This window comes from Ceratotherium simum, chromosome 11 (genome assembly GCF_057802395.1).
Source record: "Ceratotherium simum simum isolate JZ-2026a chromosome 11, ASM5780239v1, whole genome shotgun sequence".
In the NCBI taxonomy this organism is placed as follows: domain Eukaryota; kingdom Metazoa; phylum Chordata; class Mammalia; order Perissodactyla; family Rhinocerotidae; genus Ceratotherium; species Ceratotherium simum.
The window spans coordinates 40,246,714-40,274,358 of NC_141910.1; the positions used below are offsets into that span (position 1 = coordinate 40,246,714).

General features: G+C 38.2%; 1 protein-coding gene across 8 annotated transcripts in view; it reads right to left on the minus strand.

Annotated features, from left to right (window-relative positions):
* Nucleotides 1-2,168: 2,168 nt before the first annotated feature.
* EML4 (EMAP like 4) overlaps nucleotides 2,169-27,645 on the minus strand; it is a 159,698-nt gene continuing 134,221 nt past the window's right edge. For all 8 annotated transcript variants that reach the window (XM_014792331.2, XM_087436843.1, XM_087436842.1 and 5 more), the window contains 6 exons: nucleotides 19,821-19,909; nucleotides 18,126-18,223; nucleotides 7,677-7,764; nucleotides 7,056-7,154; nucleotides 5,714-5,844; nucleotides 2,169-5,025 (listed from right to left, as the gene is read on the minus strand). In XM_014792331.2, coding sequence (XP_014647817.1) covers nucleotides 4,552-5,025; nucleotides 5,714-5,844; nucleotides 7,056-7,154; nucleotides 7,677-7,764; nucleotides 18,126-18,223; nucleotides 19,821-19,909 — 979 coding nt within the window. In that variant the 3' untranslated portion in view covers nucleotides 2,169-4,551. The remainder of the gene's footprint in view (nucleotides 5,026-5,713; nucleotides 5,845-7,055; nucleotides 7,155-7,676; nucleotides 7,765-18,125; nucleotides 18,224-19,820; nucleotides 19,910-27,645) is intronic.

The following is a 27,645-nucleotide window of genomic DNA, read 5'->3' on the forward strand; positions in this document are numbered from 1 at the left end:
CAATCTAGGTTGGTGTAAGTACACTTTATGACATTCGAACGACGACGAAATTGCCTAACGACGCATTTCTGAGACCGTATCCCCATCATTAAGCAATGCATGACTATTAATAATCACTAAATTATTGTTCTACAGCAAACATCTTCTACAGTGCACTGCAGTACAGCATGGTGGCTAGCCACAGGGACTCTGGAGGCAGGAGGACCTGGCTTCAAATGTTGGCTCAGCCACTTGCTAGTAGTATAACCTGGCTTCTCTGTTCCTCAAGTTTCCTTGTCTGTAAAGTGGAGATAATAGAATTTAGGATTGTTCAAAGGACTGAATGAATTAATACGTATAAGGCACTTAAGTGTTAGCTATTATCATTGAATAGCATTCCGTTTTATGGATGTGCCACATTTTAACCATTGAGCACTTAGGTTGTTTTTTGTTTTCGCCCATTTCTTTATGTTATGTTTCTGTCCTTTGAGATATAGAAGTGGTACCCTTAAGTTTTTCTGCCAGATTTCTGGATTGGTAAATTCCAAAAAAAAAAAAAGTGTTCCATTCAGTTACCTCTGGATACAAAAATGAAAAAGGCTGACATCTCCAGAGGAAACAATGAAACTTTCTTTTTTCCATTTGGGATTCTCTTTCTATTCCCTTGGCTGGGAAGTTTGTCTTCTTTATATCAGAGCATTTAAGGTTATTTATTAATGCGGGTAGAGTAGAAATTCAGGTTTCCTTTGGAAAAGGTGAACCAATTAGCACAAAAGGTATAACATTATCTGAGCCCCTGTGAGGAGAGCAGGAGCTGCCCCTTATAAAGGGTTGCATCTATTTTTTGGGAAAAATGCCTGGAGACCTTTGTGTGGTTCTTGAAGACTCCAGTCCTAGGTGTCCAAGACAAAGGAGGCTTCTCCAGCAGGGCCTGGTTTGTGATGGTGACACATGTGCAGCATCACTGTGGGCAGCGACCTCACCCATCCTGGACTGAGGATTGAGACTGACACAGGCCCCTCTTCTATTTCTCTTACCTCCTTTCCAAAATCTCTGTGAATCTTTACCCTCATCCTTTCCTTCTTCCTCCATGTCTAAAGAATGTCTTTCTCCTAGTGTAAGTGGAAGAAGGGCAACCTTTGACGTTATAAAATATGAAGTCCTGGCATGGGCCTTCTCTAGGGCTGGTGACTAAATCTTCCCGACCCATCTCCTCGCCTATGGGGCGACACTCCCCACATCACTACCTGAGAGCCAGCATGTTTGGGGCATGCTTGGCCACACAGCTGCTCCAGCGGCAGCTCTTCTTGAGACGAGTCCTACATTCCTGCTGTTCAGTCTGTCTGCTTTGTCCTAAAAACATGTTCTTGTCCTTACTCTCATTTCAGGTCCAGCTCTGGGCTGGAAACCTGGTTCCTTCTAGAAGTTACACCAATACCTTAGGGTGTCCAAAATGTAATTCATCATTATTTCCCCATAAACAAGTTCCTTTTTTGGATCTCCTTTTTTAAGAAAAACCACATTGTTTAGTGGGTCTGTTCTAGTGCCCATCAGCTTTTTGTCTCAGAATTGTGAAACAGGAATTCCTATCCCAGGACAGCCTCGCTTGGGTTAGTATATGTGAGTGGCTGTGAACATATATTCATAGTCACCAAAGATGAATGAGGTATTAACGAAAATCCCATAATTTCAATGATGGTAAAACTGAGGGATGTATTGAACACGGAATCTAATTTTTCATAAAGAAAAATTTGTAGCAGCCAATTTATGGTTCTGGTTACAGAGGATCTGTGTCACTAAGCAACATGGGACAGATGGAGAAAGCAGGGAATGCAGGGTCCTACTGAGTTCAAGGACTTCATGCAGGCTGACACCAGGGAGGCAGCAGCAGGCAGTGGAGTTGGGTCAGGCAGGTAACCAGGATCATCAGGATTGTCCAACGTTAAACATTAGAGGAAGGGTAGACATGAAATAAATTAAAGTGAAGCTATTTCCTTATTAAATGGAAGCAGAAATCAGAAGTAATTTCCTTTAAAATTATGAGATGGAGTTTGTTACCACCAGCATGGTTGTATCCACAGCAGCAGCAGTGGTCAACTGATAAATGTGTTCTTCTGAATTGTCGTGTCTTCTGCTAACTGGACAGTCATGGAAACTAGCAGTGTATATGAAGAAAGACTTAAGACACATTTAGAGAGACAAATGAAAGCTTTTGATTATTTTATTTTTTAATCTTCAAAATTTTCTGCCATGAGACAGGAATGCATGATAGAAATGGCTCAACATCTTCACATGAAACGCTTGGATTCATTTTCATTCACAAGTTTTTCTAAAAACATCTACAATTTCATAATCCCACCCATTCCAACCATTATCACAGATTTAATTGACTGTTAAACAGTAGTTGCCAGCAATAGAGCACTGGAACGCTTTCTGCGTATTAGTAGTGTCTTTTTGAAACTACCACCCAAGAGTATCACGATTATAAATCTCATTGTACACAGCAACCCCAAAGGTAACTGATGTCCCCAAATAAACTCCCTGCTTATCATGGAGAGTTGTATCCTCCACTGAAATGTTTTTGTCCTAGAAAAATTTCTTGTTCATCTCATAGTATTTTTCTTGCAGGGAGTAGCATACGCTGACTTGATGATTTAATCACCACTGCTAATAGGCAAATATATACGCCTGATACTTGCTGATGCTCTCTGATAATTATGTACATAACATACTGAAAAAAGATGGGTTGCTTGGAATCTATATCTCTTCTTTTGAAGAGAACTACTTTGAGGTTTTTTTTTTTTTTTGAACAGTTGTAAACAAAAGGAAAGAGAGATACATGGACATATATCTATACACATAGAGATTATACACTGAGTATCTTCAATGTGGCGTATATCTTCTTATATAGAGATACACACAAACACAGAGTAAGGGTCTACACTCACCTCTTCACACATACCCACACCTTTACATACAGCATGTGAATATAAATGTGAGTGTCCTGGGGAGTTCACTGGAGTTTGTATATTACCAAATGATGATGAAATACCTGATTTGTATTACTCCTGAGAAGATACTAGAAGGGAATGACAGTTCTGATGCACTCTGGAATGGCACAATCACGTAAACACTTGCATACTTAAGACTTCTGAACTCATCCAAAGTTTCTAAACATCTAACCAAAAAAAAGGATATCAAAACAATGCAGCAAGTTAAAAAATAAATCAAAAAGTTTTTTTTTATAATCAAAGTATAAACAAATACATAGGAAATGCATATTTGTCAGTAATTATTTTTAAAGTAGGAAACACGTACTTAAAAACATAGTCATCTGACAAAACTTAAAAAAACAACTATCCAATGCATAATAATACATGCATTGCCTAAAATAGGAGAGGATAGCCACATTAGAATTGCAAGGCTTATAGCAACTCCACCAGAGAAAAATTACCATATATAGCAAGTCTATTAAGTATGCAATTTATAAAAAATTACTGTGACTGTTATTCACACTTCTATAAAAAAGAATTTGCAATTTGTTGAGTCTCTTACCCCTCAATAGAATTAATCTGTATAAAAGTTACAACTAAACCATTGAATTTCAAGCACCAATTCAATCATTTAAACTAACTGTATTTATATTTCTCCTATTATTGAAAGAACGAATTATGATGAAGGCTAAGCTAAAATTAGCCAGTAATTATTACAGTTTAGTTTTATAGGCATGCGGTTTTTTCCTTCCATTCACTTGAATGCCAAACATTAGAAAATGTTTAGGCCAGTAAAGGAATCCTTGGAGGAATCCATTATTTCTGAGTATCAATGGTTTAATATACATTAAAAGCTCTTTAACAAACCACTGCTTTCTTAGTTCTAAGATAAAATAGATTTGCACACAAGAAATTATGGGACTGTTCCTCATTATGACTTAGAAAAGGCAGCACCTAGATAGGAGACTAACAAGCACACCTGGACATCTACCGGTAGTGTAGGCAACGGCGTTATTATTCAAGAAGGCAACACCATTGCTCATGGCAATACTGAAATTTTTCCTAACTAAAAAATTTCCATTAGACATTTGGGATGGGAGGATATCTCACTAAGAGAGTTTTTTTTTTTTTTTTTCTGATTTCTTTTTCTGCATCAGGAAAAAAAAATTAGCACAGTCTGAGCCAGTAGATAAGTAACAGTGTTTGTGATGCCTCTGGTCGTTCCTGAAGAAAACATGTTCAGATAACAAGGGGTTTATCGTAAATCTATACAACTGCTGTTTCTGTTTCCAGTATTTACACCATTATCACTTACATACACAGTAATTTCTGAGACAATTAATGTTTCAGTCTTTTCCTACTACTAAGTCTGGTTAATTTTCAACACCCACCAAACTGAACCTTTAGGTCGGCTGCATTTGAGAGATGGAAGATTCAAGACCATTGAAGGAAACAAATCATGTGGAAACCAACATCTCAATCAATAGTGATTCTCTATCACTTCCTGGCCTGTTATCTGAACTATCACAAGATCACATGCAGTTGAAAGAGAAAACAGAGTTGCACTGAAGGCCTGGTGTTAAGGTAGGGGTGAAGGATCTTGCTGGTCCTCAGTAAGAGCGACTTCACTCTGCTCCTCACTTATCGCATTGGATGGCGCTTCATAAATAGGCTCACCAAGGTCTTCACTGCCCCCTTCACTCTGCTCCTCACTGTGGTCCTCACTGGGCTCCACAGTCTGTTCCAGGCTATTCTCCAGAAGCGTGGGAGAATTGCTTATTCTACTTTCTTCTTCAGCTGTCTCATTTAAGGGCTGGGAAGGAGGTGGTGTGGGAGTATCAGATGGCATGACACTTTCAATGGAAGAGATGGGGGCTTTGGTTAGAGTAGTATCTGCTACAATCTCATTCTGAGGCAAAGATAACTTTTCCACAAGTTTCCACTGAATGATGCTCATGTCTTTTCCACCAGTTGAAATGAGGTGACTGTCATTGTGAGTAAAACTGACATTGGTGACATGGCTGCTGTGGGCACTGTACTTGTGACTGGGAGCCTATATGAAATAAATCAGACAGGAAAATTATGCTCATTCTTTATAGCAATGTAGGTGAGGGAGGTCATTCAGCTTATGAAACAGGTAATTCAAATCAAAGCCACAAGTCATCAAATCTGAGGAATAAAGCTAGCAGTAATTTCCTTTTAATATCTATTTATATGGAAGAAACAAAACAGAATAATTAGACATCTATACTTTCAGACTATATGTTTAAAAAAATAACTAAAACTGTCTCTTCTGGATGTCAGGTTAGTATACTTGTGAGAATTTAGTAACCATTTGATTGAGATGGTTAGGGGAGAATTTACTAGGTTGGCAGGATTACAGGTGATTTAGGAAACAGTTCCATGAGTTTTATAATGTTGATGATACGTGTAACAAATAAAATATTTTAATGTTTAGGAGAAATTTAACACTGCCAAAAATGAAAAACAATTGGACAATACATAAAAATGAATACAACATCATCAGCTGCCTTCTGTTACCGTCTTCTCCTTAACCTTAATGAGGAAGCAGAAGATAAGCAATGCCTGCTTGGAGATTTACAGATGGCCCTCCTCTCCCTCTGTGCATTGCAGTATCATGGACAGTAATTAGTAACCTTACAAATATCTTCTCACCACTGACACAAAATTATCCCTAAACAAAAGCCCTATAACACTAATTTTTGTTAAATTGATTTTACCTTTGCTTTAGAGCAGGGATACTGAAACAGATGGACTTTGCAAAAGTCATCAGCAACAGCTATCACCTTTCTATTGTGGGATCGCACCAGTGCATTGATATCTGTCCCATCAGATCCTTCTGGCCAGACACCTTTGATACAGAAACACAGGGGTGTAGAAAAATTAGCCTGAAAGATATAACTGTGATGATACATATGTTTATTTGATTTTAGAATCTTATTAATTTTCATCTGTGTTCAAACTCTTAGCTGCTAACATTTTCCTTACAAATTTCTTAGTGGCTCAATACTGCATTCAAATGATGAAATTTTATCCAAAATCTAACTAATAGTAAAATTAAACCAAAAAAGCCTCAAAATGAAAAATTTAAAGACTCAGAAGTACTCACTGGTAACCAGCAGGTGGTGCTAATAAATAATTTTAGTTTTAGCTTGACTCACCTCAGCAATAAGCTCTTCAATTTTTAAGTTTCTAGCTGGAGGGGAGGTTCTCAGTCACTTGTATAGCAAGGCACAGAAACAAAGCCATAGCACTAATTCTTCAAAGTGGACTCTGGGTAAACTGTAAAATTTATACACTTTTTTTTACTGCTCCCTTTCAGGTAGGCACCTCAAAGAAAACCTCATAGAGATTCTTTCTTAATGGAAATGCATAGGCCATCCGCTAGTCTACCATGCTATCCCATAGAATTTTCCTGGAACTATTATTTATTTCCAAAGATAAGACACAGCAAATTTAATTATTCTGAATCATTATGAGGCACTGGTGATCATGTTCAACATAATTAGCAAAAACCTCTATTAGGCTAGATCACAACTATGGAATATATAAGGGTGGAGATGCTGGCCTCCTGTGGTTCAATACTACTATAGAGAACAAACAAGGTTTCTTTTTGGGGTGATGAAAATGTTCTAAAGGTAGTGATGATGATTGCACAACTCTGAATATGCTAAAACCACCAAACTGTACACTTTAAATAGGTGAATTATATGGTGTGTGAATGATATCTCAATAAAGCTGCTATTTTAAAAATGCCTTTATAAATTTAAAAGCTTTAATTTTCACTTGGAGAAAAAATAGGAAGGCAATCTGTACTATTATGTAACTTCTTTTCTTTTTAATTGTCTTTCTTATTTATTGGGAACCAAAAGTCTGCTGGATTCTGCAAAGAATAAACCTCATATTGGTTCAATCCTAATACACTGAATTTCTCTGAATCTGGCATTAATAGTGATAACACTAAAGAACACATGTAGACTATTTTTCATTTAGAAATTTAAGTAAATATTATATATAAAAATCCCACAAACCGCCTTTTCCCATTAGGTACCATGTCCTTACCAAAGACTTGAAAGCCTAGTACACAGGTGTATGTTGTCCAATCGATGTCCTTACAATCCGATCTATTCCTAATTAGTTTGCAGCCACTTGGAATGTCCCCTTTAAATTTAGAAACAGGAAGTATAATCATACTGCTTGTGTACAAATGCATGTGAAAGTGCATCTTGATTCAAACTAGCCACGTTTACTTGTACTTATAATCCATACACTGAAAAACATTAAGACACATTTAAAAAGGAAAAGAAAATGTTTACTTTAACAGGGTTTATAGAACTACAAATTGTTTCCCACTGAAGTTGTTCTTTTTCTTTAAAAAGCATAAACGCCCATCCATTATACTCCATCCTGCCTCCAGGAAAAATTAAATACAAAACATTCAGAGGACCATCAATCTCCCTGAGTAATTTCTTATGACTACATGTCTACACATTTAAATTAATTCGTTACTTTCTTGGAGAAATGAAACACCTTGAAATTCTCATTCCTTAGCTCAGAGTAACATACGTTTTGTCAGGTTAGAGGGGCCAGCATGCATTCTCTGCACATTTCAAATTCCACGCAGCCTGTGCATTTGCACCCCTGACAGACACATCTCAGCCATACATGATCATTCATACTTACAGTACAATATCTCATAGTCTCCCGAGTTAGACATTATATACTTGTTGTCTGGGGACCAGTCAAGGTGTGTGATATAGCTGGAATGTCCCTAGGAAATAATACATCAACTATTAGAAAGCTTTTAGAGTTCTGAATGATAAACAGTTTAATAGTTAGCCAATACTATTTTCTGAGTAGCCATTCACCTGGAATTCCTAAACCGTAGAGAGCAGGATCACAGCCTCTAGAACTGAACAGGGCTCATAGCAGGTCTTTAGTTCTTTTTAACTCTATCTTGTTGGTAGTCAAAGATGCAGGTGTGTGAAGATGCCAGTGATACATGAAGAGTTCTGACAGAACTTTGGAACTAAAGAACTAAAGAGATCTCACCACAGTGGAAACATTAAGCATGGAATATTCTGCTGGCCTCTCCACCTAGACACCAGCAACAAGCACCTACTGCCTGTGCTAGACACTTCCAAGACAGAGAGTCTCTTAAACTTGTGCCTTAAAGAACACTGCACCAGATACCACAACCTCAGGCCTTATTTCAAGTCAGGGTGTCCCTATTAGAGTGACTTCATTTTTGAGAATGAAGTATTGGTTCCAGGCTGTGCACAAAGAGTACAGTTTTCCTGGGCTGCTTCTTGAGTATCCATGGTACCACCCTGGAGGCTGAGGAATACGGCATACGCACATGGTCGTACGGAGGTCTCCTAGGAAAACTCCTATTTCCACAGAATATTCTGGGGGAAAAGTCACCCAACATTGCACTTCTTCAGAACAGCTAGATCCAGGGCCGGCCCCGTGGCTTAGCGGTTAAGTGCGCGGACTCCGCTGCTGGCGGCCCGGGTTCGGATCCCGGGTGCAGACCGATGCACCGCTTCTCCGGCCATGCTGAGGCCGCGTCCCACATACAGCAACTAGAAGGCTGTGCAACTATGACATACAACTATCTACTGGGGCTTTGGGGGAAAAAAATTAAAAAAAAAAAGAACAGCTAGATCCAATATAATCATCTGATTACTTAAAACATTCCTTAAACAGGAAGACAGTGATCTTTTTCTGCTTAAGTTTTACTAAGATTGGGAATTAAAACAAAAAAACTACTAAATGCTGTATTTTGTTGGCTTCGCATGTAAGCATTTGATGATTTCCAATAAACTATTTCAGCTAAATCACACAGGTCTAATGGTCTACCAAAGTTAATGGAGACTCAAAATCACTTTTATGTCCTACAGTCTGGTAAAACATATTTAATTTCTATTGTAGTTTTTGAATGACTAGCTTACTGCACATGGTTTTATTTTTTAAGTTAAATTCAAAGTATCTTAGGTGTAGTTTTTAATGATTTATGCAGAGTATTCTAATTATTCCAGTGCCCTTCTGAAGTCTAATGACATGTCCTAAAACCTCTCTGGAGCTATGGTCTCCATCACAGTGTTACACGGCAAATACACATATTTATACATTTAAATAAATTTAAATTATGTGAATTTAAGAAATGTGAAGCTTCCTGAAATCACTGAGGATTAGGTGGTATATTGGAAAACAGGTCAGGAATCACTTGCTAGGCACACAGAAGACCTACAAACTTAACAAGAAATCAATTTTCAATGCCAAACAGATGCCATATGTTTCTTGGATATCTTCTGAATACGGCAGGAGGATGGGATTCACACAATTCCTTTTCACAGTGCACATGGGTCTGATGCCTGGCTCTGGAGTCTGGAGAGGCCATGCTTCTAGGATAAGAAAACTGCTGCTACATCAATGAAGGATTTAACCAGATTAATCATGGCAAAGTCCTCCAAGAAGTATTCATCCTAACGTAGAAGTACTTAAAAATATCTGAATCTTTGTGAAAAGCCTTTAATAGCATTACTTAGAAGAGCATCAAAAGCATTGTATGTATGCATAATATTCATGTAACTCACATCTGTGTCGGACACAGAACATATTTAGAAGGTAAATCAATATAAAATATTCTCAAAAAGGACTCGAGTAGGAAAAGTTCCTAAATTTAGAAAAGACCTTGGCAAGTTATCAATTCATACTGGAAAACAAAGAGAATATTTTTTCCCTGGTATGGATTTCAATAAATAAGCAAAGAAAAGATTAAAGGCATCTGTTAGGGGTCTATAATGTTACCTTCCCAGACACCACTTCAGAGTATCCCTGCCCCACCCAGCTCACAGGCCATGGAAGGTACACTGTGCACACAGCGTGGGGGAAAATACCCTCAAATAGCACCCGAAGGGCACAGACACAATTGGGAGCAAAATCTAGGATACCGCCTTGAAAAGAAACAGGAAGGTGTTCTAAGCTGGCACTTTCATTACTGAAATGAATTAGCTGAATGGTATAAACACAACAATCACAAGTGAGAGAGCCCAAGACTACTACTCTGGAAAAATCAGAAATAGTTTAGCTGAATCTTTGTCAATTACATGAAGGGTTGTCATCTACATCAGTAGTTTGCAACCCTGGCTGTATATTAAAATTACCTGGCGAGTTTAAAAAAAAAAGTACCAAGGTCTGGAATTAGGGATCTGTTTTCCTAAGTAGGTATTCAGGTGTCCCCTCACCATCTAGAGCAATGCTGTCCAAGGGAACATTCTGCAGTGATGAAAATGTGTATCTGTGCAGTCCAATGCAGCAGCAACTAGCCATCTGTGCCTTCTGAGTACTCAAGATATGGCCAGTGCTCCCAGGAACTGAATTGTATTTAAGTTCATAAATAGAAAGTTGTGGTTAACATCTGTGTCGCTGGATAATACAGGTAGAGAACAGTTCATTTTTTTCTCTACTGATTTGAAATACCTCTTTTATTATCTAGTAAATTTCCATATAAACAGAGATCTGTTTCTGAACTCTTCTGTTCCATTAGTTTATCTGCCTATTTATTCCCAGCCAACCGTGATAGTTTTGTGGTATGCGGAAAATTTCAGATGAACTTTAGAACCATTTTATCAAGCTCGTAAATATGTTGAAAATGTAAGATTGCATCAAATTTAGAGAATAATTTGTAGAGAAAAGTCATTTTTATCAAGTCTTTTCATCTAGAAGCATGTTATGTCTTTCTTTTTTCAATTCTTAGTTTGTCTTTCAGCCATGTTTCATATAGCTTCCTGTGCTTTTCTTGCTAGGTTTATTCTCAAAGCATCTCAGTTTTCGTTGCTACTGCAAATAGGATTTTTTTTCCCATCACATTTTTGATGTGTTTTGCTGGTGTGAGGGAAAGCTGATCCTTAGAGTATAGACTGCTGGGTGCCTGTCTAATCCACATTCTCCCCTAAGGCCCAGCTAAAACACTGTATTTCCCAACCTCTTTTGTAGCTAGAGGTGGCAGAAGTTATTGAGTGGGGGCTTCCAGGAAAACTTTAAGAGAACTGACTTAGGAGGAAGAGTGTCTTTTTTCCCCTTGCTCTGATCCTGCCTTCCTGGAACTAGGATGTGATAACTGGAGTTCCAGCAGCATCTTATTGGGGCCGGCCAGGTGGCGTAGTGGTTAAGTTTGCACGCTCTGCTTTGGTGGCCTTGGGTCCGCAGGTTTGATCCCGGGCGTGGACCTACGCACTGCTCATCAAGCCATGCTGTGGTGGCATCCCACGTACAAAATAAAGGAAGATTGGCACAGATGTTAGCTCAGGGACAATCTTCCTCACAAAAAAAAAAAAGATCCCAGCAGCATCTTATTGAGGATGATGGAGTAGAAAGAAAGAAGGATCCTGAGTCCTTGATGACTTCTTTTAAATGAGAACATCTCTCTCATTTGTTTAAGTCACCAGATACTGCAATATAATTCCTAACTGTTATAGTAATATTGAATCCTACTGCCTTATTGAAATATTGCATTAGTTTTATGGGTTATTTTCTTGGAGATTTCTACATAGGCAGTTTAGAAGTCTTTTACTATTCTTCTCTTTTTAATATATATTTTCAATTACCATGATCCTGGCAAAAAGAACACTAATTTTTACCAGCACTCTTGCCTATTCTAACAGACTTTGTAATGCTTTTTTGTACATCACTACAACTTCAATATAACATATCTCCTGGGCTAAGATCTTCTGAGTAGCAGTGTTAAAAGGCACACAGGAATTTGAGTCCATCAGAAAGCCATTATGTTGGCACTCAGGTGCAGAATAAAATAATCTTAATTCCACTGCAAGTAGAATAGAACCTTTAGGTCAATCAGAACACTTAAAACTCTTCCAAAGAAAATACACAACTGGGACCGGCCCCGTGGCTTGGCGGTTAAGTGCGCATACTCCGCTGCTGGCGGCCCGGGTTCGGATCCCGGGCGCGCACCAATGCACCGCTTCTCCGGACATGCTGGGGCCGTGTCCCACATACAGCAACTAGAAGGATGTGCAGCTATGACATGCAACTATCTACTGGGGCTTTGGGGGAAAAAATAAAATTATAAAAAAAAAAAAAAGAAAATACACAACTGTCCGTAATTAAAAAAACTGTTTCTGAACTTTCAGAGATTCATGTTGAATGCTGAAATCACCCCTACGTATAACCCAGGGCTCATCTTGTTCCTGAGAATAATGCTGCTGCTCCTGCTAATAACACCTAACATTTACCGAGTACTCTCTATGTATAGAGCATTAAGTTTAAGTGCTTTACATATATTATCAACTCTAAATCTCATAGCTACCTTAATGCAGATGCCCATTTAGTAGGTGAAGAAGTTGAAGAGGCAGAGAGAGGTTAAGTAGCTTTTTTGAAGTCACATAACAAAGAATTGGTGGAGCTAGAGTTCAAACTCAGATCAGATGATTCTGGACCAAATTAAGCACAGCATTTAAATCACGCTTATCTTTTACTCATTTCTGTAACACGGAAGATGAGCAGAAAGTAATTCAAAAGTAGCATTTTAAGAAAAGCAATTTATAAGTAATCAAGGACCTTTTTGGTACATTTTCAGAATAGTACAGGAAAAGCTGAAGTAAAGAAACCAAATTGTACTGAAAGCAAGAAAACTACATAAAACCTCACAACACTCAGGGATATCTGAGATAGCCAACCAGGAGTCTTCAAAGTCTTTTTAACTATAAAATCTTTCTGTCATATTAAATCTTACTTGAGAAGCCCAATATATAAAGCAAATAAAATCAGATCTATAGTAGCCCAGCCCCACTCCCAAATCCTAGGGCGTTGCTGGAGACAAGTTAAAAAGAGCATCTGAATCCAAAGCTGTCTTATAAACTTTTCTATAGCAACAGTTACAAAACTAAACTGCTTACACAGTGAATATATGATACAACTATGAACCCATGAATCCTACAGTTTAGTCAAACCACTTTTTCTAATATTTACTAAACACTAAGAAGATGGCAAGTTCTCATGAGAAGTAGAAGAAAGAAAAAAGGTCGTTCCAAATTATATGATCTAATTAAGAGGCACAAAATACCACCGGTCAGGTCAAGCAGGCTTGGAGTGTATGCTGGAGGGGGACTTGGAGGGCCCAACGTCAGCAGGAAGACTGCTCCGAGGGGCACACATGGGAAGTGAGAGGGTAGAGACAGGCCACAGCAGAGGAAATGAAAGGCTGCCATAGACAGACAGTATATAGGGATGACTCCATTCTACCTCTCTTCCCCTCTAATCCTCAGCCGGCCAGGAGAGGTCAAGCTCACGAAGAGCAAATGATTTCTTGTGCGATCACTGGGGTTCCTTGCAAGAGCTGAGCCAGGACCAGGCATGCGTAGTAAACAAACTTGAGGTGTGTGTTTGTGAGGTGGTATCATTTGCCACGTAAGAGTAAGTACAAAAGCAGCTTCAGCAGAAAATATGTCCACTCACTCTTCTTAATATAGATCTTCGAGGCAGGCACATGTGAGTGCTAATCTATAAGAAGCAAATACTGAGCAGAGCTCTATCATCTTATTATTACTGCTTTCACAGATAACGAGACTTACGCCTTTCTGTGGTATTTGTGATTGTGATATTGCTATTTTACAAGCAATGTCTTAATGGCTATATGCCAGAAATATAATGAGTGACTAGTCTAAAATACAAGCAGACATACTACGCTAGTTAACGTCCATGATAGAGGAAAAAAGGCTTCTTGTTGGCAGACTGGGCTATTTGGAGAAATGAGGCAAATGAAGCATCTTACTCTCCCTTCTGCACTATTCCAAAGTTAAGAAACTCCTTTAAAAGTTGGAATGTACTTATTTCATACTGCACCTATTTTTGCTTTGTTTCTAACGTGACAAAAATTGCACAGCATAAGAACTAAATGCAAGGGTTAGAAATGGGAGAGAAAAGGGAAGTGACAGGGTATGTGAAAAACGATTAAGCCAGAAGTGCTCTGAGTTGGCTCTTCTGGCATATGCTGAGGTTTTCCAGGGTTCTAAGGACTGAACAGAGACACATCAAAGTTTTAACTCAGTCTTTATCACCTTTGGAGACTATCTGGTTTATCCATGTACTTATACTGTAAGAAACTGTATTGAGATTGGCTTGATCAGAGAGGTTAGAACATATAACAAAGGATCATGATAAATGACCTCCTGCTATGGCTGCCTTTTCTTATTCAAGATAGATAATGCTCTCTTCTACCCTTTATATGCTAAACATTTTATGATTCTAAATGAGATCAGACGTAACATCTCTAAAGAACACTTAAAAGAGGGGATATATAATAAATCTCCAAATTTATAATTCATGCTAAGTTTTTTGAAACACTGAAATTTTAAGCAGGTAACAATAAACTTCAGGAAGATGATGAGAGATATTTGGGGTCATTAGAAAATGGAAATAAGTTCCAATGAATGGAAGAGCAAGTTTTGTGTGTTCACGGAAACTACAGTGGATGCTCCCCAGGAACCTCTGTGAGTTGAACTTTAGAATTAACACAAAGCAAATCAAAGCAGAAAAAGGCAAAGAAGTCAGTCATAAAAGCTCCAGGGCCAGCAAGTCTAGAGTACAACCTGACTGCATGTAGGAATCTGTCCAAAGAAAGCGTTATTCAAATGGAGGTGGGGGTACGGTCGTCAGCAAAGAAAAAGGAGTCACCAAGGCAAATGTGGGTAGTACCAATCCGATGTCTAGGATCGAGAGACCTGAACCAAGACCAGTTCCAGTGGCAGCTATTGCCCGACTGTGGATGTAGGTGCTGAGCATGCTCACCTTTGGATTATACTCTGGTTTCACATGCACTTTTTTGCCCAAAGGGAAGTACTGGCTGGAGGGTGCTCATGTCCTGTCCCCTTGGCTTTTATATATCTTACTTTAAATGAATAAACTGGCATGCTGATTATGAGCTGGTTTCCTGAGGCTTGCTTACAGAGAGAAAACTTGGTTGGCCAGAGGAAACCAGGATTCAGTCCCTTTCCAGTTCTTATTGAAAATTGATATTTTATAAACCAGCTTTGGAGAACTTGGATGATGTGAGTCTGTCACTCTAAAATGGATCCTGTCTTGTTTCTTAGCTTATGAGATTGAGAGCAAGGCTTTGGCCTGTAACAACCTTGGCAAGCACACCACTGACTAGGGACTCATGCGTCAGCCAGCTGCCCTCTACCAAGAAGTGCCCTTTTGTGTCCTTGGGTATCAGTCATCTTTTTAATGGGCATCTCCACATAAGGTGACGCCATGAAGAGGGACAGGCTCTGACTGTGTGGTTACAATTTATTAGAGAGACATTTCCTAAAGTTCTAAGCCCAGTATGCTTTTGCAGCTATGGGGTCACTTAAATGTTAACTAGTAACAGGTAAATATTGGAAATAAAACAGAAAACAGCATTTGTATTTGGAACTCTGAGAGTAGTTCCAGTTGCCATACTTTAACAAAGACTTAATCTTCACAACAATCCTATAGAGTAGGAACTATTACAATCTCCAATTTTAAGATAATAAAATTAAGACTCAGAGAAGTTAATTAACTTGCCTAAAGTTGCAAACTAGTAAGCGGCATAGCCAGCACTAGCCTGGTTTTGTCTGTCCTATACCATAGCAGATGACAGATAAAAGCAGTTAATATGTGACTATAAGACCAGCTGGTAGAAGCAGACAGCAAGGAGAAGTGACAGCTGGAAGCAAAGCACAAAACAGAAGATAATTAGAAAAGCAGAGTAGCTGAGCCTTTCATTAGAGCCTCAAATAGTACTATAAACTTTATCAGTTCCTAGGGATATCTCAAAATAATACTTTCAAATACGCTAAAGATAAAGCTGCCTAATTAAAGAAGGCCAAGTCTCAAGCAATTGATAAACCTTCCATTTCTTAACACTTCCAAGTCATTCTCATTATCTAATGTCGCACATTGCTGTTTTCTTTCTGGATCAGCTGTACTGTAAGAGCACAGTACAATAATATACATATTGAAAAATCTGAGGCATTATCGTACATTGGAAAGTTTGCTCTACTAAGAGTTAGGAGAACAGGGTTCAGGTCCCGGATCTGCCACTATGTCAAGAGGCGACCAAGGACAAGTCTTTTATCTTTTCTGAAACTCAGTCTCTTCAGCCATAAAATGAGGGCTGAGCTAAGTAAGCGCCACAGTGATATCTGTAAAATTTTATGATTCTACAAGATTAAATTATATTTGGTATACTCTGTTTATTAAGACATGGACTTTTAAAAAAAATTGAGATAGGGCCGGCCCCGTGGCTTAGCGGTTAGGTGAACGCGCTCCGCTGCTGGCGGCCCTGGTTCATGTCCCGGGCGCGAACCGACGCACCGCTTCTCCGGCCATGCTGAGGCCGAGTCCCACATGCAGCAACTAGAAGGACGTGCAGCTATGACATACAACTATCTACTGGGGCTTTGGGGGAAAAAAATAAATAAATAAAATTAGAAAAAAAAATTGAGATAAAAAATAATTAAGAAAAATTTGGTGTCTGGTAGGATAAACTTCAGTAATCTGAAAATTCCTTTCAGTGGAACATTTCATTTGATCATGTTGTACAATGAGGCACTGTTGTACTATTCGATATCACAAATACTAAGATAATAAATCAATTAAAATAGAGATTTAAATAAATTAATGGATAATGATTCATAATTTTTGCCAAAGTAAATAGAAATATTTTGGATAAATTCTAAAACTTTGAGGTTGCTTATAGACCAGTTTCATAGGCTGATTTTAACATATGGTACAAAATATGCAAAAACCAAAAAAGGCAAATAAACAAGTCTCTTCTTTGAATAGTAAATGGCCTGGATTTTACTAATGTATATGCTTCTAAAAACTAATTCTTTTATTTATTTCCCTAAAACTGTTTGGTGATAAAGACTGTTAAAGGATCTGTGCTACTAATTCATTAAGTGATCTGCTCATCCTATGCTAATTTCCTAACATACACACCCAATAACTTCATTTTCTTAAAAAATCACAGTTAACACACACCGAGTACTTATTATGTGCCAAGCACTATTCCAAGTATTTTATATGCATTAACTTGTTTTAATCCAGTGAAGCAGAAACTACAATTATCCTTAGTTTACAGATAAGAAAATTGAAGTAGAAGGTTTAAGTAACTTGATTGAGGTCACACTAGCCTATAAGTAGTGAAACAAGAATTAAAATCCAGGTAGTCTGCCCCCAAGTCTGGGCTATAACTGCCTGCCTTTCTCATCCTGTCTTCAGCTTGAATGTATCCTCTTCAAAGACAAGGAAAAAATCCTACGTACATTCCTGGTACCTAGAACATTTCTCTAGTTAGCAGAGCACCTGCCATAAGGTAAGTAAGTACTCAGCATGTCTACAGAATTGAACTGAATCTTCATCTTACACTGATAATCTAATCAATCAGAAATGGGCAACTAATTAAAGGAAATATGCTTCTGTTAATTCTCTTAATGCAGACAAATCTCTGTATAAATTATTTTATTTATTTTGGTGAAGAAGATTAGCCCTGGGCTAACATCCATGCCCATCTTCCTCTACTTTATATGTGGGATGCCTGCCACAGCATGGCTTGATAAGCGGTGCGTCGGTGTGCACCTGGGATCCGAACCTGCAGACCCCGGGCTGCCAAAGCAGAGCGTGCAAACTTAACCACTACACCACCAGATCAGCCCCTAAATTATTTTATTTTTAGTGGTAGAGAGGTGATATAGGAAACTGCCGAGTGTCAGAGGTGGGCAGGATCATGGGACACTGAGATTAAAAGTGAAATATCCTTTCATTTCTGACTTGCTCCATTTCAAAAAGTGTTATTTTCTAAGGGTGTCCTATGGAAATATCTTCGATTTAAGAAACTGCCTTAAAACTAGTCAGAGAGAAACAAGTTATTGAACTCCCATCAAAAGGAGAAACCTCCTAGAGTACACAGGGAACTACAATATTCTACTCTCAGGTAATCTCAGTTTCCAAAGAGATTCAAGTTTAAAACAGCTAAGGAGAGAAAACAATGGATACATCAATGGAAATATTTAACTTTCTTTTTAACCGAAGTAAAATTTTCCAACAATTTTACAACTTAATTTATTTTACTTCACTACTTACGGTGCACTTTCCATATCTGCTATATTTTCTTCCATTTTCTGAGACTACATAGAGGTAAATAAAGTTGTCATGAGATCCTACAGCCAGGAAGGTGCCATCTAGAATGAAACAGGAAAAAGTGTTGACTAGAGAAATATATTGATAAGACTTATTTATTGTTATTTTATTGGACCTATACCAAATGATATTTTACAAATGTTGTTAAATCTCATCAATTTAACTCTTATTTGATGTTTGACGAATGAATCCTCCCATCACTAAGCACACTTGAAAAACAAATGGTCCTCTGGTCCAGTACACAAACCCTTTTTGGATTCTAAGAGGGGCCTGGGACTCTCCCCTCACTCGAGCCTCATCTCCTAGTTAGCTACAAACTGGCCCCAGGGAGGTTAACCTGCTTTTACAGGTCTAAGTACACAGTATTCATATGGCAAGCTGAGTGTACAACTGCTCATTTCAGCCGAGCACATATGATCTCTCCAACTACGGGGAAGTTCTCTTGGGAAAGGACCACGTTCTCCTCTTTTATGGTCTCCTCCATTGTACTTACCAAGTAACAGATGGTCAATAAAGTCCATCGGATCTTTGGATTCCTTTTTTTTTGCTGAGGAAGACTCGCCCTGAGCTAACATCCGTGCCAATCTTCCTCTGTTTTGTACGTGGGTTGCCACCACAGCATGGCTGCTGACGAGTGGTGCAGGCCCCCGCCTGGGATCTGAACTCAGGCCGTCAAAGCAGACCATGCCGAACTTAACCACTAGGCCACAGGGCTAGCCCTGATCTTTGGATTTTAACTGCTACATCTGCAGTAGTTATTTGTTACTACAGTACTAAAAAAAGCCAAACTAAAACACTAAGTCTTTTCTGCTTAAGGTAACTCTTGCCAGGCTTATAGTTTGAAACAAACACTTCTCCTTCCTTGTAGAACTCAGAGAATAGTATTGCGTGCTTCCTTTGAAACAACTTAGAAGCAATCAAAAAGATTCTTTGGACCCCACACTAATCCAACAACTAGTGAAATATATTTTCGAATATAAGCAAATGTCACTCACACTAACTCCAGGGAAGAATGATATGAATCAAAACCATACTAATAAGGAGAAAAGAGAATTGGAATATGAGGAGACTTAATTAAAATTTTGAATAAAATACAAAGAACTATTCAAACAAGGCTAAACAAATTTATCAAATTCTTATGAGTTGCTAAGTATTTTACTTAATTAACAAACCAATCATTACTGTGTAATCAGTAACAATGTAACTAGATTTTTAAAAACTTGAAGGGCCTATAAAATTTATGTATTTTGAATATTATTATAATTTCTTTTATATTCTCTTATATACAAAGAAAAGGTTGCTAAATAGATGTAACATTCAGCCTAATATCTAGTCAAAATTCTTAGTTTGTGTAGTTCCAAAAAATGGGATTTGATTGCACTGTATTCTGCTTTCAATTGCAAATGCAGTTGTAACAGTTTGTTCTAAATTTATGTTTGCTTGATGATTTAGAATGTTGTTTAACTTTAACAGATCTTTCACAGTTTCCTGCAGCAGAATTTAATCTGATGTTGGGGGAAAACATATTCAATACTTAACTCTAGAGAGCACAGAAAAAAGTAGTCAGCTTTACTGAATGAAAATATGCAATTACAGAAAAATGTTGTGAATGCCAGGATCAGGGGTAAATCTGCCTACCTACTGAGTAGCGCATCACAGAGAGCTGTTCATTCCCGTCTGTGTGGATAGAAACTAGATCTCTGGTTTCTGCATCCAGAACAAACCACCTGTTAAGAAGCAAAAATCAAAATTTTCTTCAGATATTTTTTAGCATTTATAGAAAAAATGATTGCTTTTTCTCTTTAATTTTAAGAAATTTTAATAATGCCTTTAAGTATGACGTTTCTTTCTTCTAATGAAGGATGAATTCATTTTGCAAAGTGTTCCTAGACACAATATAAATATACTTATATGGGCCTAGGCATGTTCTCATTTCAATTTAGGTATTCACTGAATGCCAACTGTGTCTCTTTGCTAGGCACTGTCTAAAGAGAAAATAAGATTACAGAATCAGTGTTCTTCAAGATTACACTAGAGCTGGGGAAAAGGCAACAAGCCAATTGAAACAGAACAATTGAGTGCCAATCTCAGTGATGGTGACTATGTATAACAGAGGAACTCAGAAAGAAAATGATGGCAGACACAGAAAAACTTTTATTAGAGTGATGTAGGTTATGGGTTGAGCTGAACATTGAGGGAAAGAAGCACAGGCAGTTCAGGCAGGAGGAGTGGCAGCTGCACAGGTATGAAGTGAGAAGGAGCATGAACATTATGAAGGTAGGAGGCAAAGGCAGAGGGCCATTCATTTGGTGTGATTTCAAAGGAACCAGCAGGGGGCACTTTGCTTCTCCAATACCTCCAACACCTGCACACGAAAGCTCTAAATTCTTTGAAAGACAGTTTTTCATTCACATTTATAGGAAAAGTCAAAATGTAAAAGCCTATTGAACGGTAAAACAATGACTTAAATCCAACTACATAATAAATGACTCTTATCAGACCTTTTTCTAAGAGCACTCTGAAGGAAAGGATGGTGCTTCAGAAGAACTTGGTGAGATATGGGGTACAAAGCCAAGACTGGGAACTAAGGCTGGACAACTAAAGGCTGGATAAGTGAGAGGAGGGCAGATTATAGACAGCATGCATAGCTGGTTGGAGGGCTTGAGACTTGAGCACTGCCTGGCTCAGATCAGGCACCAAATAAATATTTGTGGAATGAATAAGTGAACAAATATAAATTAAATCTTGAACATGACAAAAGCAAAGTTTTAGCAAGAATTATTTAACAGTAGTGCAGTATGCAGGAAGAAATGGTTGGGGTGGAGAGAATGGGACAAGACTAGAAAAAAAAATCACTATTTTAATCTCATGTAACTGGATCGGACAACAAAAGTAGCGAGTTTTGTTTTTAATTATTCAGATGGGAAAACTTCCACTACTAAATTAAGTCAGTGACAGGAATCATAATGATAGTTCCTTTTAATTTTGAAGCATTACAACTAACATCTGGAAAGAGACCATTTCCCCTTCAGATTAAAAGAAATATTATTGAAGAGAGAGGAAAGGGCTTGAAAGAATTAAAAAAAAAAAAAAAAAAAGAATGTTTAGTGATGTTGCTTAACATGCATTAATATATTCAAAGTAGAAGATGAAAGACTAAAAGATCCCAACTTTTACCTATCAATGAAATCTCTCTCTAAGTAAACATGTTCATGAATGAATTTTAGTAACTTGTGAGCTATGGGTTGAAACTTCTGGGTAGCTAACCTAATTCATAAATTCTGTTTTCTACTCAGGTAAGAGAAATAGTTTCTATTTGTGAATACTTGAGTTTAAAGTCCAATTAGCAGGAAACTGGCACTCTGAAGCCCTATCTTGCATGTTTATTGATAATTTCCACTTCAAAAGGTTCATAAGAAACATACTTTATTGCAAGTGGACAGTACCCACAGATTATAGGTATCTTCTGAGAACGTAATTCATTAATCAGTTTTTATGGCTACCACTGTGAAACTTCTCTGAGGCAAGAAACGTCAAAACTGATACCAAGAGTAAGGGAACAAAATATTCCAACTCAGACTGAACAGTCACACCTGAAGAACAATGAGACACAGTGCCACTCTGTAGGTATAAGGTTTCAAGTTTTTAATGAGTTCATGGAAACTTTACTATACTTTCTTGGCATTTAAAAAGTATCAATTTTTGGGCCAGCTTGGTGGCGCAAGCAGTTAAGTGGTGCGCTTCACTGCGGCAGCCCAGGGTTCGCTGGTTTGGACCCTGGTTGCACACCGACGCACTGCTTGTTGAGCCATGCTGTGGTGGCGTCCCATATAAAGTAGAGGAAGATGGGCATGGATGTTAGCTCAGGGCCAATCTTCCTCAGAAAAAAGAGGAAGATCAGCATCAGATATCAGCTCAGGGCTGATCTTCCTCACACACAAAAAAATAAAATAAAAAAAATAAAAATAAAAATTATCAATTTTTATTTTGGAGAAGGCCTAACGGATACTGTCTTAAGACTTTCCAAGTCAGTTTAATCTTCCTAGGAAAATTGCAAACAATTTTATCTTTTGGAAACTCCCTTAAAAAGTAATTAAAAAAACAGAATGTCTCTTGGTATAGCATGTAGAAACCTAAAACTGAGTCACTTACTGGTTAGAGATGGTAGCTATCAAAAAAGAAAAAACCAAAACCCTGCCTACTTTTACTATTTAATTACTTATCAGAGATTAATTCTTCTACTTATGGTAATTTTTAGTAATAATTAAATAACTTTGTTATTAAAAGTATACAACTTCCTTATGGACCCCCAGCAATAATTTTAAAGCTCCCATACTTTTCATTGCATGAATTAGGTTCTACCTTCAGAAAAGACTTTTGGCTCAGGACCCATGTCCTTAACAAGGGTAGGGAGAGAACAACAAATCCTCTAGCAAAGGGAATTTTCTAGGAATAAATATTTAAGTTTTCACTGCGCTGAATTGTATTCTTTTTTGTGTGTGTGTGAGGAAGATCAGCCCTGAGCTAACATCCATGCCAATCTTCCTCTTTTTTTTGCTGAGGAAGACTGGCCCTGAGGTAACATCCATGCCGATGTTCCACCACTTTATGTGGGACACCGCCACAGCATGGCCTGACAAGCGGTGCATCGGTGCGCACCCGGGATCCGAACCCGGGCCGCCAGCAGTGGAGCGCACGCACTTAACCACTACACCACAGGGCCAGCCCCTGAATTGTATTCTTATTGTAGTCTTAGAGTATAAACGTTGGAACCAAGCTTCTGCTTTAAGGTAATCTGGAATCATTATGGGGCTCTATAGGCCTAAAAGACCTAATGGATCTTATAAATGTAATTGCTCAGTATCAGAGATGGGAAATCTTTGGCCATATATTTAAAATAATCTAACTTGTAAGTTAAGTATCAAAACATGGTACCATCATTTACCTTGCTGACTTTTTCAAGACACTATATTGATTTCTTTGGTGGCAAAAAATAATCATAAGATTTTAAAGATTTTATTTATTTATTTTTTCCCCCCAAAGCCCCAGTAGATAGTTGTGTGTCACAGCTGCACATCCTTCTAGTTGCTGTATGTGGGACGCAGCCTCAGCATGGCCGGAGAAGCAGCGCGTCGGTGCGAGCCCGGGATCTGAACCCGGGTCGCCAGCAGTGGAGCGCGCTCACTTAACCACCAAGCCACGGGGCCGGCCCTAATCATAAGATTTTAGAGCTGGAAAGTATCATGCTTTAAAGTCCCAAAATGAATATATATTTGTTTATGAGTTTAAAAATATTCATCATAAGATAAAGTGTATCCTCTGGGTGGCAGGTTTGTAACTCCCCCGCCTGCTTATTTATGATCTTCTAACTTATAAGAATAGGAATGTGGCTTTTATAATCAGAAAAACATAAAGTCAAAAACAGGGGGAAGAAAAGCCTAATTCTACCCTCTTACTTTGCAAATAAGAACACTGAAATCCTATGATATCAAAACAACTGACCAGTCATCAACCAACTAGTTAGCGGCAGAACCAGGACAGAGCTTCTGGCCCTTGTGCTTTTCACCAGGGGAAGGCGTGATCCCATGGAAAGTGCTCTCTCCTGGTCTTTGAGATACACTAACATTTAGGGATCCAGAGAAGAAAGGAGTCAGCAAAGGAGGCAGAACAGGAGTTTATAATCTAACTGGGGAGACAGAATGAGTTCATAAAGTGGTAAACAGTTCAAAGTAATATCAATTAGGGGGCTGGCCCAGTGGTGTAGTGGTTAAGTTCGCGTGCTCCACTTTGGCGGCCCAGGGTTCGCAGGTTCAGATCCCGGGCACGGACCAATGCACCCCTTGTCAAGCCACACTGTGGCAGAGTCCCATATAAAGTAGAGGAAGATGGGCACGGATGTTAGCTCAGGGCTAATCTTCCTCAGTAACAACAATAACAAAAAAGTAATATGAATTAAGTAACAAGGATTATGAAGTTTCAGGGCAGCAAGTAATCGCTGAGGATGTGGGTGGTCTAGGATTTCATCACATCAAATATGGCAAAGATAGGTGGACATAAATAGGTGGAGAGGGATAGATAAGAAATTACAAAAAGGGCTGGGGTGTACATAAAGGACAACAACTTGACCATTCTGGCTGGAGAAGTGAGGGACAGATTTTTAATGGGCTTAAAAGCCAGGCTAAACAAGTTTGGATTCCACTGTTTAGGTATCAAGAAGCCTTTAGAAACATTCTAGTCCAGTTAGTTCATATTTCCTACATTTGCTCAATCCATTCCTCCTGCTTGATATGAGCTCCTCACCCTTCACCGCCTCTTCAAGATCCAAGAACTTCTTCAAGGCAGGACCAATTCCACCTCCTCTGTAAAGCATTCTATGACCACTCAGGCTCATAGTAATTTCTCTGTTGATCTCCAAGCATTAGTGCCTGTTTATTCAAGTAATAGTAAACTACTAATATGATATGTTCTTTTTCTTTTTATGTGTATCTAATTAGGTTATAATCTTCTTGGGGTAGGGACCCTCTCTCATAGATCTTTGTGCCACTCACTCCATCTAGTACAGTGCTTTACAAGTTGTAGGAGCTCAATAAACATTTGAAGAGTAACTCAGAACCAGAGTTATAACAAGGCAGAACTCAGGGAGATTCATGCTGATGGAGTTGAAAGACACCGTGCACCCTGGGAAATGAGCTCAGGAGTACTCATGGGCCAAGTTAAGTAACACCACATTACAGAGTGAAAAAGCTATTCTTTTCTAATTAGAACTTTTCTCTTTTAATTATGTCAAAGAAGAATGTCTCAGCTTGTACTAGTATGTCTTTGACATCTCTCTTTTGAGCAGAAGGAGCATTTCTGATGCTCAGAACCTTAACAGTCAACAGTATCTGGCTAGGATTTGTTAACAGTACTTTAGCTACATTGCTGGCTTGCCAAGGCTACAGTCACCATCAAAATTGATGAGTTGAGCTGGATCACTTAAGTCTCTCCAGGTCTAGAGTTCTGTGTTTCCATGCTGAAAAACTAAATTAAATTCTTTTTTTTTTTTTTAATTTTGAGGAAGATTGGCCCTACGCTAACATCTGCTGCCAATCTTCCTCCTCTTCTTTTTTCTCCCCAAAGCCCCAGTACATAGTTGTATATCACAGTTACCGAGTTGTAGCTTTTCTACATGGGACGCCACCTCAGCATGGCTTGATGAACGGTGAGTAGGTCCACGCCCAGGATCCAAACCGCTGAACCCAGGGCCACCGAAAAGGTAATGTGTGAACTTAACTGCTACGCCCCCAGGCCGACCCCTAAATTTCTTTACCCACCCACTCCCCAGGCTCATTTTCCCAGCTTGCTTCCTTGACAAAGCTGTCACTATTACTGTAAAACAGAAACTTTGGGTCTTCTTTGAAGTCACCTCTCTCAGTCTACCCACTGCTCTTTTCAGCCCTATATGCTATATATAGTATATTCTATATACTGACTCAATTCTGTGGATTTGTTTCTTTGAAACAATTTCCAACTTTAACTTTTGCTTTTTATTCTCCCTATCACCACTTCAAGTCTATTGATTTCTCTAATTCTGGGTGTCTCACCTCCATTTACCAGCCTATAAAATGACTATGGCAAAAACTCCTTCCTTAAATACTGTATGTTGGTTTGAACATACAACTGGGTCGGTCCAACCAAGACCAGAGTAAAGTTTTGTGTAAACTGCTTGGAGAATTTTGTCTGAGCAGATAAAGATCTGACACCCCGGTGGGATGGTAAATATATCTGTGGTTTCTCTGAGGTCTGGAAGTGGTATAAAGATTAATTAAGTGCCTTTTGAGAAATTGGTTTAAAAAAACAGGATGAGGAAGGATGATTAATTGGGATCTTGGAAAAATCAAGCAGAATGCATTTTTACCAATAATTCAGAGATTACAAATTTTCAAACTCATAATGGTTCAGGTTCACATGTATTGTGAGCTTGATGAAGAACTGCAAATCCCATCAAGAAACCCAAATTTTAAAAAATGAGAGAATGTTATATTTGAAAATCATGTGTGGGGGCCGGCCCCGTGGCTTAGTGGTTAAGTGCACGCGCTCCGCTACTGGTGGCCCGGGTTCGGATCCCGGGCACGCACCGACGCACCACTTCTCCGGCCATGCTGAGGCCGCGTCCCACATACAGCAACTAGAGGGATGTGCAACTATGATGTACAACTATCTACTGGGGCTTTGGGGAAAAGGCGGAAAAAAAAAAAAAAAAAGAAAATCATGTGTGGTATGCCTAAGTGTAATTTATTAAAGGTTTTATAGTCATTGGTTCAATAAATCTAAGATTTCAGTAACTAATGATTAACAATTACTAATATATACTAATTTGTATCCATTTGTATGCTTTATATCTTCATTTCAGTTTAGGAGGTATCAGTCTTATTAAAGTCCTTCGTGCCAGTATTATCCTGATACCAAAACCACACAAAAGCATCACAAGATAACTACAGACCAACATCCCTTATGAATATAGATGCAAAAATCTTCAACAAAATACTAACAAACTGAATCCAGCAACATATAAAAAGAATTATACACCATGACCAAGTAAGATTTATCTCAGGAAGACAAAGCTGATTTAACATCTGAAAATCAATTAATGTAATACTCCATATTAATAAAGGACAAAAACATTATCTCTATAGATCAGAAAAAGCATTTGATAAAATCCAACACTCTTTCATGATTACAAATTCTCAACAAACTAAGAATAGAAAGAAAATTCTTCAACATGACAAAGGGCATCAATGAAAAACCCACAATAACATTATACTTAATGGTGAAAGGCTGAATGCTTTCTCTGTAAGATAGAGAACAAGACAACAATGACCACTCTCACCACTTCTATTCAATACGGTACTGGAGTCTCTGGTCAGGACAATTAGGCAAGAAAAAGAAAGAAGCATTCAGATTGGAAAAGAAGAAAACTATCTTTATCTGCAGACTGAATGATGTCGTATGTAGAAAATCCTAAGGAATCCACTAAAAAGCTATTAGAACTAAGAAACAAATTCAGCCAAGTTGCAGGATACAAGATCAATACACAAAAAGCAGTTGTATTTATATATACCAGCTAGTAATACTCTGAAAATGAAATTGAGAAAACAATTTCACTTAAAATAGCAGCAAGAGAATGAAATATTTTGGTATAAATTTAATAAATCTGCAAATTTGTATCCTAAAAACTAAAAATATTTTTGAAAGAAACTGAAGAAGATCTAAATAAATAGAAAAACATCTCCTGTTCATAAACTGGAAGACTTAACATTTTTAAGATGGTGACATTCCCCAACTTGATCTATAAAGAAAAGAAAAAAAAAATCCTATCAAAATGCCAGCTGGCTTCTTTGTAGAAATTGATAATATGATCTTAATATTCATGTGGAAATTTGAGGGGTCCTGAATAGCCAAAACAACCTTGAAAAAGAACAAA